This window comes from Saccoglossus kowalevskii, chromosome 1 (genome assembly GCF_978046115.1).
Source record: "Saccoglossus kowalevskii chromosome 1, keSacKowa6.1, whole genome shotgun sequence".
NCBI lineage: Eukaryota > Metazoa > Hemichordata > Enteropneusta > Harrimaniidae > Saccoglossus > Saccoglossus kowalevskii.
The window spans coordinates 41,955,590-41,969,222 of NC_140641.1; the positions used below are offsets into that span (position 1 = coordinate 41,955,590).

Consider the following 13,633-nt stretch of genomic DNA (forward strand, 5'->3'; position numbering starts at 1 on the left):
CGGGTATGCGACATTGTTTTAACCCCCTTTTCTCGGCCATTTTAGCAAAACTTAAGCCTCTTTTGGCGAAAAACGCACTCCGCTGACGCAAATTTTGGCAGTTTGTTTCCAAGTCGATCGATCCACGGAATTGATTGGACCACGTGAAAGGACGTAACAGTTCAGGGGCGGATACAAGATTTTTTTATGGAGAGGGGGGGGGGGCAAACTTTAAAATCGCCAGACTAAGTTAATGATTTTTTTTATATTATAAACAAACAAATTGAATAAATTTTTCAACGGGTGGGGGGGGGGGTCTGGACCCCAAGAACCCCCCTAGATCCGCCACTGCAGTTCTTGTGCTTTCATACAGCCTAGAAGGACTATCTGACACACGTAAGTGTCACGTGTAGTCACCTAAACGAATATCTTCAGAAAGTATTATTACATATAGTAGAGACCAGGAGAATCGATCCAACAAGAACAACACCGGAACACATAGGTGCATTGAATAAACTCCATGATAACCACTGACGGAATTTCCTCGTAACGAAGCTACATGATAGAGCCAGCCAGTAAATTTTAGAGTTTGATTTATCCTTATTTTATTTTGAATAAAGCTAGCCTTATTAAAGGGTGATTTTGTTGTATTTACGTTAAACTGTTAATAAGGTCGAGAGTAAAAAATAAAAAAAATAAAAAATAATGATCTTTCTTTTTATCAGAATATGCTTTAAACTCTAGACTAACTATATTTACTTACCGACTTGCTGTGTCAAGGAGTACATCAATTTAATAGTTTATTGATATGACTACAGCAAATAATTTACATTAGTGTGAGATTTAGGAGTTTATTGAGTAGGCTTGTTTAAAATTGCACAGTTAATGGTATGTTCGCCACATAACCTTTATTCTATGAATTTACGTACATGTTAAACAATGTAGTATTAATCGTGAACACTAAACTGTTTAAACATGAATTTATAGTTCGGGAAAGTCTGTTGGTGGTATAAACAACACATTTTGTGGATATCGTAAAAGTAGTACATAATAAGTTACACAGAGTTGGTCATATATCGCGATACACCGGTCACAATACCAACATTTTACTTGCCACTTCCCGGATAGAGTAGAAATCCGTTAAAAGTATTGTAGTTGAACTCGTTACCATATATGGCAAAATCATCAGATGCTCCTAGCATGACCCATACTTCATCACCCACGGCCAATGTCAACATCACGCTTTGGGACTGCATTACTTTTCGCTCACTTGCATCTGTTGTCATAGCGACCACTGGTTCATTGTTCAGCATCAAAGCAGTACCAACATGTTTTTCATCGTAAGTTCGCATAGTGTAGGAAAAGTGATATATCCCAGGAATCTCGCAAGCAAATATACCCATCGCTTTGTTTATTCCCTTTCCTTTCATCACTATATCTTGGTCAAATGTCACGATTTGTGGCCGACTCTTGTTACCAAGCAATGGAGACGTTCGAATTAATGAGAACGCCAGCTTCTTTTTGCTACTTTTGCTCTTAGCTGCTTGAAAACAGAAAAGACAGTAAGTTAATTAGTTATTAATGCGGATGTTAATAGAATAAATTAATAATCTCTGATTATTTCACGACTGTAATCACTACCGCCATTAATAACATATTTTCAATATTTTTTTTTGTTCATAATGTACAAAACAATATACCTCTTGTCAGGCTCATTAGTGCACCGCTCATTTGATTGGATAGTTTGCTTTCATCAGCAGCTTCTCTGTATTCCTCTTGTCTTGTCTTGATTTGCTTGTTAAACGATTGTTTTTCCTCTGTCACAAGTTTGGCTAAAGCGTTGCTAATCATTTGTATAGTTTCAGACTTTAGTACATCATCGCCATCGTCTTGTTCCTGGTAACTATCCAAATCTCGGAGTTTCTTCTCTAAATTGTTATTTTTCTTGAATTCTTTCTTAATATTGATAATCGTTTCGCGATCAATCTTATTTATCCAATCGTCGTGGCTAACATGCACTCGTTTGATTGAGGATTGTGATCTTATTTTAACTACCAGGTTCATCAAGTCGTCCGCTGTATTCTCGGCCACTCTTGTTTTGCTTTTTAAACCTTCAATTTCTGAGACCAACCTAGGTACGACCTCTGCTATTGCTTGTAATTGTTCAATTCGAGATGCTTGATACACTACTGTAGCTTGGAGATCAGCGTTACTCTTCAGAACATTTTGAAAAAATGTTTCTAACTGTTCATATTTGTTGATAACCTCATTTATCTTTACTGTGAGTAGTTCTGGATCCATTTGTGATACATGCTCTACTTTATCATTCTCTGTCCATTCCTCGCCATTCGTGATAGAGATACAGAATATGCAAATGATTACAAATATAGTTGCCATGATGAAGCAATGTTCGTTGTTGATGTATACCTTCTACAGACTCTCCCTTGCCGTTTTCGACTTAATTTCTGGTAACAAGTCTGTGGTCCCTTAAAGCGAACACTGGTATGATTCAACGGGCGTCCACATCCACCGTGTATTTGTTTTAGAATGAGGTCAATTCGCCGAAATGACCGGCCTCGGTTGATAACTCTGTACACTCATCTGGTATGGATAAAGTTAAGCTGTATCAATGATGCGAGATCAGTTTTCGTTGTCCTGACAATGCTAACACATGTTTCTCGTCGTTTTCTTTATTATTAACTACAGCGAATACGTCACTTGGTCGAGGGGCAAAGTTCGTTATATTAGTCATTGAAACAGACGTGTTGTAAACAAATACAGGTAATAAGTCTACAACAATGACTGTCACATATTGTTTGTTTTGATACTAAATAATAACAAAATAAATAAAATTTCAGTGACAACTGATTGGAAACTATGGTTGGTTTGTTGCTATTATGTGACGGATGTGTTACGAACATGCGTGAGGGCGTATGTAAGTTACAAATTCCAATTCCAATCTACGAATGGATTACCCGAAATACTCATAATAAAAATTTGAATCCTCAAAGGAATCTCCTTGAATAACACAATGTATAGTCAGAGTCAGGTGGAAGACGAAATCCATTTTCTCATTTAAAGTAACAAAAACCAGGATCACAGAAAGTTATACAACATATTCGACTTACACCGAAGTAAATTTACTTTTCTAGTAAGGAGCTGATAGTTTGCATCAATATAGTAAAATTAATCAAAAGTTGTTGGCATATCAAACTAGGTTAATAGTAGGTGTTTTCTGTTCTTGAATTCAAGTTGGTTGTAATTTGAAGGTTTTTTTTATTATTGTTAAAAATTCCCATTCTATCTGGAGAATGTGTAAGTGTTATGAAGGTATAAATGCTGGACCGTGGGCACTCGGGCCCTTATTATGTTTTTGTGTTTTCCCATTACACCTTTAGAAAATGTCGGCTACAAATTTTCGCAGATCTACTACAAATATTAAAATGCGATTTGAAAATAGCAATAATAATAATAGCAATATATGATTTTTTTTAATGGCCATTATCTACGCTGTGGTTCTTTAGTTTGTGTCAATTGGATTTACGAAAAAAATATTTACCAACGGACGGGTATCGGTTGGACTACGATTTACCCACGGACGGGTATCGGTTGGACTACGATTTACCCACGGACGGGTCTTGGCTGGACTACGATTTACCCACGGACGAGTATCGGTTGGACTACGATTTACCCACTGAAGGGTCTCGGTTGGACTGCGATTTACCCACGGAAGTGTCTCGGTTGGACTACGATTTACCCACCGAAGGGTTTCGGTTGGACTGCCATTTACCTACAGACGGGTCTTGGTCGAACTGAGATTTACCTACGGACGGGTCTTGGTTGAACTGCGATTTACAAATGGACGGGTGTCGGTTAGCGAGTTACCCACGGATATGATAAGACCATGATAAGACGTACATTGCATGAATAATTAGTGTATTAGTGTAATACCGTACCGGTAATTGTATTTGTGCCAATAATGTGACGTGTCGTTGATCACAGCGGAAATAACTCAGTGTCACGAAGGTTGATTCACTGTAGGCTTGCTACCGAATGGTATGCTCGCGTCAGAGTAAATAAATAAATAAATTAGACGATACGAATTTAATGGTGGCTCTACGGTAGTTTAGAACCATCTATAAAAGCCCTTGCGACGTACTGTGACATCATGCATCATCTTCGTATAGTGTAATACACATAGATAGCCAGTATTATCCCACTTTAAGGTTTTCACAAGCGTTGTAATTGCCCGGTGCATCGAACTTCTAACTCAACTTTATTTACTCAATTATATTAACTTTTGGAGCAACTGGTTGACAGAAAAACAATGTTTATACGACTTTTGGTCAGGTGACCCAGTGTTATTGACGGAAACACCGCGAGAGAGTGTGGATTATCGGGATTCTAATCAAAAGTAGCTCTGCTTTAGTTGACGAAAAAGAAGGGGGTTTCGAACCCACAGAATCAGTGATAAAGGTAAAGTGGCTGAGCTATTGGATTTCCGATGGGGGTATGTGGGGGGGGGGGGTATATACTAGTATTAGAAAGCATTGAATTAGTCATAGGCAAATAAATCTTTTGTATTTATGAAAATTAACGCACGTTCAGCACTGTGCAACCGATTGCAGAATTATTCAATTCCACCGTTTTTACGTAGTGTAAGTCAGAAACCTTCCCTAGAAAGTGTGGGTTTACTTGATATATAAATTTACATAATTATTTTTTATTCGTATTATTGTTTGTAATCTTTTTATTTACTTATTAACACACAACATCCCCCGGGAATGAAAGGGGTTACAATCAGATATTAGTAAAAGAAAAATAACTACATAAAAAAATGATAAAAATTTGTATACAAGTAATGTGTTACTGGCTTAGTTTATGTAGGAGCTGCTGTCTTATATTAAAACAGTTTTTTTTAAATATTGTGCTAAATGAATTGACATTTTCTCGTCACTTAGTAATGATATTAATATATTTTCATTACTAAGTTTGTCAAAATTTGATATACATTTATTAGCTACAATGTAAAGTTTTAATCTAATTTCGTTGTAATGAGGACAATTTATGACAAAATGTTGTTCATCTTCAACATGGTCATTGTCGCACATATTACAGACATATTAATTAATAATAATATTTAAAATCCAATCCTGCATGCCGGCCTGTTTCAATTTTCAAGACAATTGTTGCCAAGTCTAATTTTTTAAGGATTTGCGAAGTTCATTGTTTTTCATAATTGTTAAGTAGTGTTCTTGATCTATTTCGGTTTTAAAAAGTTTGTAGGTTCTTAGTTTGAATTTGATTTTTTCCCATTGTCATTATTTATTTCATTTTTCCCACTCAGTTGTAAACTCTTCCTTTAATTTCTCATCAATTGTTTTTAATTTTGATAATGAGATAATATTTGTTTCGTTTAAAAGATAAGAATAGTTTATATTTTTTAATATCAAATCATAGACCCTCTTTTAGAGGGTCTATGATCAAATCAAGTTTTTCAAACCATTTACTTGTAATAATTTTATTGACATAGTATGTTTCTCGAAGTAGAGCATTTGTGAAATTTGCAATACGATTGGCATATTTTATCATTTGTTTATCATTCTACCAATCTTTAACCTTCTTCAGTGGGTTGTGTGGAGTTAATAAATAACAAAAAACTACAGTCTTGTAAATTGAATTCGGGCTAGTGCCCGTGTAATTTACTCGACTCAGAACAAAATAGTGAGCTTGTATTTGTATGCCCAAGCATTCTTCTAGTTTTTCTAATACTAATTACTAACAATGGATACACAGATGTGCTTTCTCACACTAACGCCTCCAAATACCTCCACTCTCGTTGAGTGGCGTGCAGTAAACCGTTTTTCTTATAGCCTTGATTGCGTGGGTACTTCCTGAAACAGTATATTGTGTGAAATCAAAACTTATTCTACATTCACGATGTATTACGTGCATTGTCTACTGATATTATCATCTAACTGCAATTATATAACTATTCTAATATCCATAGAGGTGTGATTTTCAATTGTAAACTGATATATGCGAGTAATTTAACCACGATCTAGAAGCTGTTGGTTTAACTACGTGAGAGAGACTTTTGGCTCCATAGTTTTAACCAACGCACAGTTCCTCCATGAGGGACTGTGACCAACGGAACGCTTATGTTGTGACGTCTAAATATATATTCGTCATCCGAAATGAACTAATCACAAGCAATATCCCCAGCAAGCGATAAAGTTATCGAAGTGCATTTATTCTGTGAACTATTTTTTATCGTAAATAAAGAAATGTTCATTGGCCATGAAATACCTATGTGTGTTTCACCAGCGTACGGAGTATTCTGATCATTCAGCTCAATCAAAACACCAGGCAGCCAAAACGTTATTTTATACGTGTTAGGTTGTATCATAGACCTTAAGGTCTATGGTTGTATACAGGTCTTGTAGAAATCGGTGGTAAGCAGTTTTTAACCTTGGGGACATAAATATGTGTAAGGTCCAATGAAAGGATTAGTGGTGCCAATGATCCGAGGTGTCGTTGGAATGTCAATCACGGTAACGCGAGAAAACAAAGAAATCAGGTGTGATATGCATGTAATCTGAATGCTTGTCTCCCTTCATACTCACTACGGAAAAATACTTGCCATACGAACAAGTCAGTATTACGTATTTGTACTGCACTGTTTTATTATAGTAACTTGAAAGGAAACGGTTATATACTATTTAATAATTGATTCACTAATGATATATGAGGTATGGCGCGAAATTTGGCATCTGTCCATACATGGACGTACTAACACGTGTTAGTACATCCTTGGTTTATGCAAATAATGGTCAGGAATAGATAAACTCGATCTTCCTATGCAAATAAGTGTTAAGGAATAAATTCGATCTGACCATGATCTGACCATGGTCCCCAATGATCTGACAACCCAATTTAGCAACATGGAGCCCAAATGTTCACAGCAAGAAATCTTGCATCATGAAATTCTTGGAAATTTGCATATTGTTTCCGTATTTGGACAGACACTTATGTCGCGTAATGCTCTAAGATGTTTACTGCCTTGACAGCCTAACCGGAAGAAGGTCACATGGTACGTAGGTGGTGACGTAGACGGATTAATACTTTCCAGCTGTGGAATTGTTATTTATTGTGAAGTGAACAAGGCGTTTATAAACAGTTTTCTTGAACCATAGACTGCATAGGTTGAACTCTGTACTGTATTACTTCAACTCCGAAGTGCCAGTTTGTGTATCCGTTGAGGTGAGTACATGCTAACGTGTTGACGAGTGTGTTGTTTATGACTGAAAAGTACATACTCGTCATTGGTCGTACATTTATTGGCAAGCATCTTTTGGAAACAATGAATAATGCTAAACTGTTATCAACCTTGGCGTTTAACTAAATGGGAAATTATAAATTACTGTATATCCATACTGACTTTGGCTTTGTTGGTCAAGAATATCGTTTTAAAAACCAACAACAATCTTAGTTTTTGATGTTATTCCAACTCTGAATGTGATGACACGGCGTAGTAGGCATGCATCGGAAATAATGACTTGAACGATAGTAAAATGTAACAAAATTTGGGGGATTGCTGTTCAATGTACAACAACTTAGTGTTACATTTTTCAACGTTCATATACATGAACAAATGAACATGGACAAATTAATAGCAATTCAAACGTACAGTATTATCCTCCATGAAGGTGTATGTATAAGAGGCTTAATTTGTCCGGGTAGCTTAGTGTATTAGCAAGTATTGTCCGGTGGTTTTGTCCGGGTGAGGTTTATCTACACTCAGAACAAACAGTGAGCATCATGCAATTGTATATATTTGTAATCAAGTAAAGTTTCCAAATTTAATTTCACTCATCACCAATAATACATCCCTCCCGTCTCTGCTAGAACATTAAATACCTTCTATTTCTTTACCTCCGTGGTCAGTAAAATGGCAATATAATGGATGTAAAACAAAAGCGATCTCCCATCAGCGTTCAGGCAACACCTCTAACGACAGAGAGATCCAGTATACCAGTCAGTATTGCGTTGTTTATTTGATTGGAGTGGGGAAAGAAACATGAGACCAGGCCATTTAATTAATAGTTTTGATTTTATCTACATGGAAACCGCAAAGGTTAAAAAGGTTTAAAATACCATTACATATTTCATACATGAAACTGAGTGTTTTAGTTCCACGATAGATGTATGTGTATACCCTTTTGATTGACCATGGACGTACTAATACAATCATAGGTCTATGATACAATGGACCGACAATCCACGGTATTACTTAGAATGACGTGTGAATGATTAGTTTATGTTTATTCTGTGCAGAATCAGATACAGAACAATGAAATGTTTTAAAATCAGAATTGGTACAAAATATCCCTGTTCCACTTACAGCATCATGCAGTACTTGAAGTTTCTTTTGTTTTTAGAAATTGGTCGAATTTTTTACTACTAGTACTATAATAATTTTAAATATTTATGACAATAATATTATTAAAGCTTTCGGTATGAAATTCGTTTGTGTATAAAAATATCTAGACACAATTCATGGACGAGAGTTGCTAGGCGATGGCCACCAGGAGTTTTCTTACACACGATAGTATCATCATGTCGCCTGCTGAGAAAGTTCAACGCTACATTATGTACTAGTATATACTATTACATTTTCTCAGTAAAATAGAGGAAGTAAACATCAATGAGCAATGTCAAAACTGATTTAACTGGAATTTACATACAAACCCATTTGAGTACCCACAAATTGAAAAGAGTGGTTTATTCCAGTAATTGAAGGTCGATCCCCACTAAAAGAAGCCGATTCAGTTGCACGGTTTACAGTGTAAATCATATTGGTTCTTCACACCACCATTCACATATCTAATATGTTTATGTTATCAGATTTATTAAACATCCCTCGACGTTTTTTTAAATGAAGGGGATTACATTCGTGCGCATTGATAGAACTTCAAAACGTGGCGTGGAACGTATATTGCATGTTCATGAGAAAATATGTCATGAATAGTATTTTTACCACAACTGAATGAAAACATGACAGTAAAGTCACTCTATGTACATGACACTAAACATATGGAACAGATTCCAGCGCGGTAGGGGCAGAGATGTAAGATAAATGGAATGTCTGTGGTTACACAGACCAGCTCCAATTTCTCGAGTCGTGTAATCATATATAGAGACGTTGCCCGAATCACAGCACGAATATATTACATGTGACTAGGTCATCTGAACAGTGCTGTGTGATTTGAGAAAATCAAGTAATCACACAGATATCTGGTGGAGATCTTAGAAACCTCTTAGGTCACATCCCGTTTCAACGATATGTATAATATCAACAAACGTATTTTATATTAATATAAACATAAATATAAATGACATTAGATTGAGTGTCTCTCTGTTGCATATATTTACCTAGATGAGATATACACGTTAAGTTGAATACCAGTATTCTGGGGAGTATCATATATATGCCAGTGCCGGATTCAGGGGGGGGGGGCATGCCCCCCCCCCCGCATGAAAATGCATCTGGATTACGCATAGCATTGTCCGAATCGCACGGTCCCGTGTCTTCGACCTATAGGCCTGGACCCCCCAATACATTTTGCTGGATCCGCCCCTGATATACCATATGTAGTTAGTTAACAATGCATCCACAAACACTCCCGCGTGACTAAAAAGACAATGAACAAATTATTTCAACACTGAAATTGCGGACCATCAATACTTAATACACGAAACAATCAAAACAAATCTAAAAGATTACCATAGTTTTACGAAATATTCTAATTTAATTTCATAACTTAGCTAATCACTCACATGGTGTGTTTTGTTTACCGAGTTGCAGATAATCGTGGGAATCAACATGCTGTGCAATCACATCTTATTCGCTATAGCTGTAGTAACCACCACACAGGCCATCGACCCCCGCCTCTTGCGCAGAGAGCCAACAGAACAAGTTCCAACTCGAGACGTTAAAATTACACACGACGAACTGGTCACGAATCTTGAGGTTTTCACTGGACGATTTAATGAGATGGAACAGCGCCTTGAGGATTCTCTTATTATGAACGTGGAGTTAGAAAAGAGAATTCAATACCAAGAATCTCAGATTATTGACCTTGATGACACTATACATGAACTTTCAAGACTAAAAAGCAAACTTCGTGAAGCTGAAAGAAATATTGGTGATTTGGGAAAAAGACTGAGTGAGGGGTGTTCCTGTGTAGGCGGTAGCAATGAGGGCGTTGACGAGAACACAGAACGAGGACCACCGGACGATGACTGGGTCGTTAATTTAGACAGGGAACAGATAAGTAACATGAGAGCTGACATTAACAAAGAAATGGCCGAAAGAAATAGAAATAACGCCGGTTCATTACAAGAGAATCGTGCCGTAAATTTGGACAATAATGTCCTTAGGGAATTTAGTCATACCCTTGCTGAGATGATCGCCAGCAGAACCATGGAGAATGGTAGGAACGAAGGACTGTTTCGTCCTATAGGAGATGATTCAACTACATCCGAATCCGCGGAAGAGAACAGCATGATTCGGACAACTCTAGCGGCATCCGTCGACGGCCGACCAAGACCTCAAAAGCCACGCCCAGGTGCAGGGTTCCCATTCCCGGCTAGACATATAGCTAAAAGGGCAGTGACCGAAGAGGAAGCTGTTATGGAGTTGGAAAATGTGCTTGTTGATGTATTAAGATCAGGTATGTAAACCACTAACGTTCAATCGCCAAAATATAAACCACAGCTGCGAATAACAATTATTAAAGGCGTTGGTCGTCGCGCCACGCATGCGCGAGTTATGGGTCTCATATAAACAAAGATGGTTACTTTGACAGTTGTGAAGACCAACGAGTCTAAACTGAGACGTTACTAAGCTTTAATTAGATACTTTTTTTGGTGATTAGAAGGTATCCAAGGAGTCATTGGCGGTAATTAGTGCGTCTAGATCGAAAGAGCGCATTGGATTGTGGGGAAAATAGTGTTTATCAACATAAATATCGCACATGCGCGGCACGACGACCACCGCCCTTTTAAACCACCAAGTACATGTACCGTCACCACCGTCACACAACCGCCCGGTCTTATTCACTTACATAATTCGAACTAAAAAACATTTTACCTCCATGCTTACACTATAGTATAAAAGTAAAATGATGATGTGACCGCCGGCTCTGCTTTCTATTCACATACCATATTAAGAAGTGACATGTACAAAACCAACTCCTATTATTTTATTATATTTCAGCGAAAAAAAAAGTGGCTTTCTCTTCCATCCGTACTGAGCCATTGATGGGAACAGACGGTGGCGCACAGGCTATCGCATTCCAGAAGAACCAAGCGAACAAAGGAAAGAACTTTGACCGGTCCAGCGGCATGTTTGTTTGCACGATTCCTGGTATCTACTACTTCTCGTATACCATGAGAAGCTATGACAAAATGCATATCGGAGTCGCGCTGATGAAAAACGACGACGCAGTGGTTGCCATGACAACAGACGCCAGTGATCGCAAAGTGATGCAAACCCAGAGCACGATGTTGTCGCTTGATATAGGTGATCAAGTGTGGTTACTTCTGGGACCCTCAGATAATTTCGCTATCTATGGCAACGACTTTAATTACAACACATTTAATGGTCATATTTTGTACCCGAATTACATCAGTTAAAGTTTTATATAATATTCTATTATGAAATGTTGAATTACTGACTAAGGCTGACAGTCTGACATCAATCAATGTCTGTTTTATATACACAAGTACATATGTGTTATTTTAAAGAATAACTTGCAACCGCGTTTTTAATTTTCACATTTCAGTCAAGCCACTGCATTCCTCTATTATTTGTATAGTGACATACAGATGCATGAAATAACAGCAATGTTTTAATCCCCAACTTCCTATGTTGTTACGAATTGTGTTCGTACCTTTCTTTGTGTATGTTTACTTTAACTCTAGAATAACCGTTTTGTACCAACCTGATAAATTCGTTCACGTGTATTGGCTACTGTAAACGTATTATAATAATAAAACTGTTCAATTAATATGATACAAGGATCGTTGTCATGATCTTATGATTTCATATCAGTAGCGTGAAAATAGCCTGTCTCATGACGGCCTAATCCCATTTCATGTTACCTGTTCGTGGATGAACAATCCAATATGAGTGAGGGAGTGTGTGTTTCTGTGGGTGTAACAACCAAAATCTCGCTCGAAACCGAGTCTAACATACAGTTTGTATACATCAATTCGGAGTATATATGTAAACAAATTCGACAAACTGCATGCCATCACAAGAATAGAAAGTGATTCAATTTTACATTATACATATAATATACCTTATTATTCGCCGACTTCTCTAAAACGTGTCAACCCACTATATATTAGCGGGGTGCTCTACAATAATAACCAACCAAGAGGTTATCTGTGCTATGACCAATCCCGAGAAGCATTGCATTAGCGTTAATAAGTGTGTCTTCAGTGATAGAACCAATCCAGGATTGTCTACGATATCATTAATCTAGAGATCCATTGAAATAACTCCAATCAATGGGTCTTCAGTGATAGAACCAATCCAGGACTGTCTGTAATATCATTAATCTGAAGATCCGTTGAAATAACTCCAATCAATGGGTCTTCAGTGATAGAACCAATCCAGGATTGTCTGTAGTATCATTAATCTGAAGATCCGTTGAAATAACTCCAATCAATGGGTCTTCAGTGATAGAACCAATCCAGGATTGTCCACGATATCATTAATCTAGAGATCCGTTGAAATAACTCCAATTAATGGGTCTTCAGTGATAGAACCAATCCGGGATTGTCTGTGATATCATTAATCTAGAGATCCGTTGAAATAACTCCAATTAATGGGTCTTCAGTGATAGAACCAATCCGGGATTGTCTGTGATATCATTAATCTAGAGATCCGTTGAAATAACTCCAATCAATGGGTCTTCAGTGATAGAACCAATCCAGGATTGTCTGTGATATCATTAATCTGGAGATCCGTTGAAATAACTCCAATCAATGGGTCTTCAGTGATAGAAGCAATCCAGGATTGTCTGTGATATCATTAATCTGAAGATCCGTTGAAATAACTACAATCAATGGGTCTTCAGTGATACAACCAATCCGGCGATGTCTGCAATATCATTAATCTAGTGATCCGTTGAAATAACTCCAATCAACGGGTCTTCAGTGATAGATCCAAACCAGGGATGTCTGTAATATCATTAATCTGAAGAGCCGTTTAAATAACTCCAATCGATGGGTCTTCAGTGATAGAACCAATCCGGAATTGTCTACGACATCATTAATCTGAAGATCCGTTGAAATAACTCCAATACGGGTCTTCAGTGATAGAACCAATCCAGGATTGTCTGCGATATCATTAATCTAGAGATCCGTTGAAATAACTCCAATCAATGGGTCTTCAGTGATACAACCAATCCAGGATTGTCTGCGATATCATCAATCTAGAGATCCGTTGAAATAACTCCAATCAACGGGTCTTCAGTGATAGAACCAAACCAGGGATGTCTGCGATATCATTAATCTGAAGATCCATTGAAATAACTCCAGTTAATGGGTCTTCAGTGATAGAACCAATCCGGGATTGTCT

General features: G+C 37.3%; 2 protein-coding genes across 3 annotated transcripts; one reads left to right on the forward strand and one right to left on the reverse strand.

Annotated features, from left to right (window-relative positions):
- Window positions 1-754: 754 nt before the first annotated feature.
- LOC144350709 (uncharacterized) lies at window positions 755-2,565 on the reverse strand. Of its 2 annotated transcripts, none has more exons than XM_085502152.1 (2): window positions 1,680-2,565; window positions 755-1,522 (listed from the first exon to the last, which is right to left on the reverse strand). In XM_085502152.1, exons 1-2 carry the CDS (start codon window positions 2,374-2,376, stop codon window positions 1,086-1,088), a joined length of 1,134 nt encoding a protein of 377 aa, XP_085358278.1. In that variant the 5' UTR covers window positions 2,377-2,565; the 3' UTR covers window positions 755-1,085. The 2 variants fall into 2 exon arrangements, with proteins under 2 accessions (XP_085358278.1, XP_077864945.2); XM_078008819.2 differs by having other exon boundaries at window positions 755-1,519; window positions 1,680-2,563.
- Window positions 2,566-7,120: 4,555 nt separating this feature from the next.
- Window positions 7,121-12,063, forward strand: LOC100367568 (uncharacterized). The gene is made up of 3 exons (XM_002734257.3): window positions 7,121-7,242; window positions 9,848-10,715; window positions 11,261-12,063. Exons 2-3 carry the CDS (start codon window positions 9,866-9,868, stop codon window positions 11,677-11,679), a joined length of 1,269 nt encoding a protein of 422 aa, XP_002734303.1. The 5' UTR covers window positions 7,121-7,242; window positions 9,848-9,865; the 3' UTR covers window positions 11,680-12,063.
- The last annotated feature ends 1,570 nt before the right edge of the window (window positions 12,064-13,633 follow it).

Excerpts from the sequence above, each read along its gene's own strand:
- LOC144350709 (XM_085502152.1), bottom strand. The coding sequence starts at position 2,376 with ATGGCAACTATATTTGTAATCATTTGCATATTCTGTATCTCTATCACG. Across the intron at positions 1,523-1,679 it reads ACTAATGAGCCTGACAAGAG|CAGCTAAGAGCAAAAGTAGC; the intron begins GTATATTGTTTT and ends TCTGTTTTCAAG.
- LOC100367568 (XM_002734257.3), top strand. The coding sequence starts at position 9,866 with ATGCTGTGCAATCACATCTTATTCGCTATAGCTGTAGTAACCACCACA. Across the intron at positions 10,716-11,260 it reads TGTTGATGTATTAAGATCAG|CGAAAAAAAAAGTGGCTTTC; the intron begins GTATGTAAACCA and ends ATTATATTTCAG.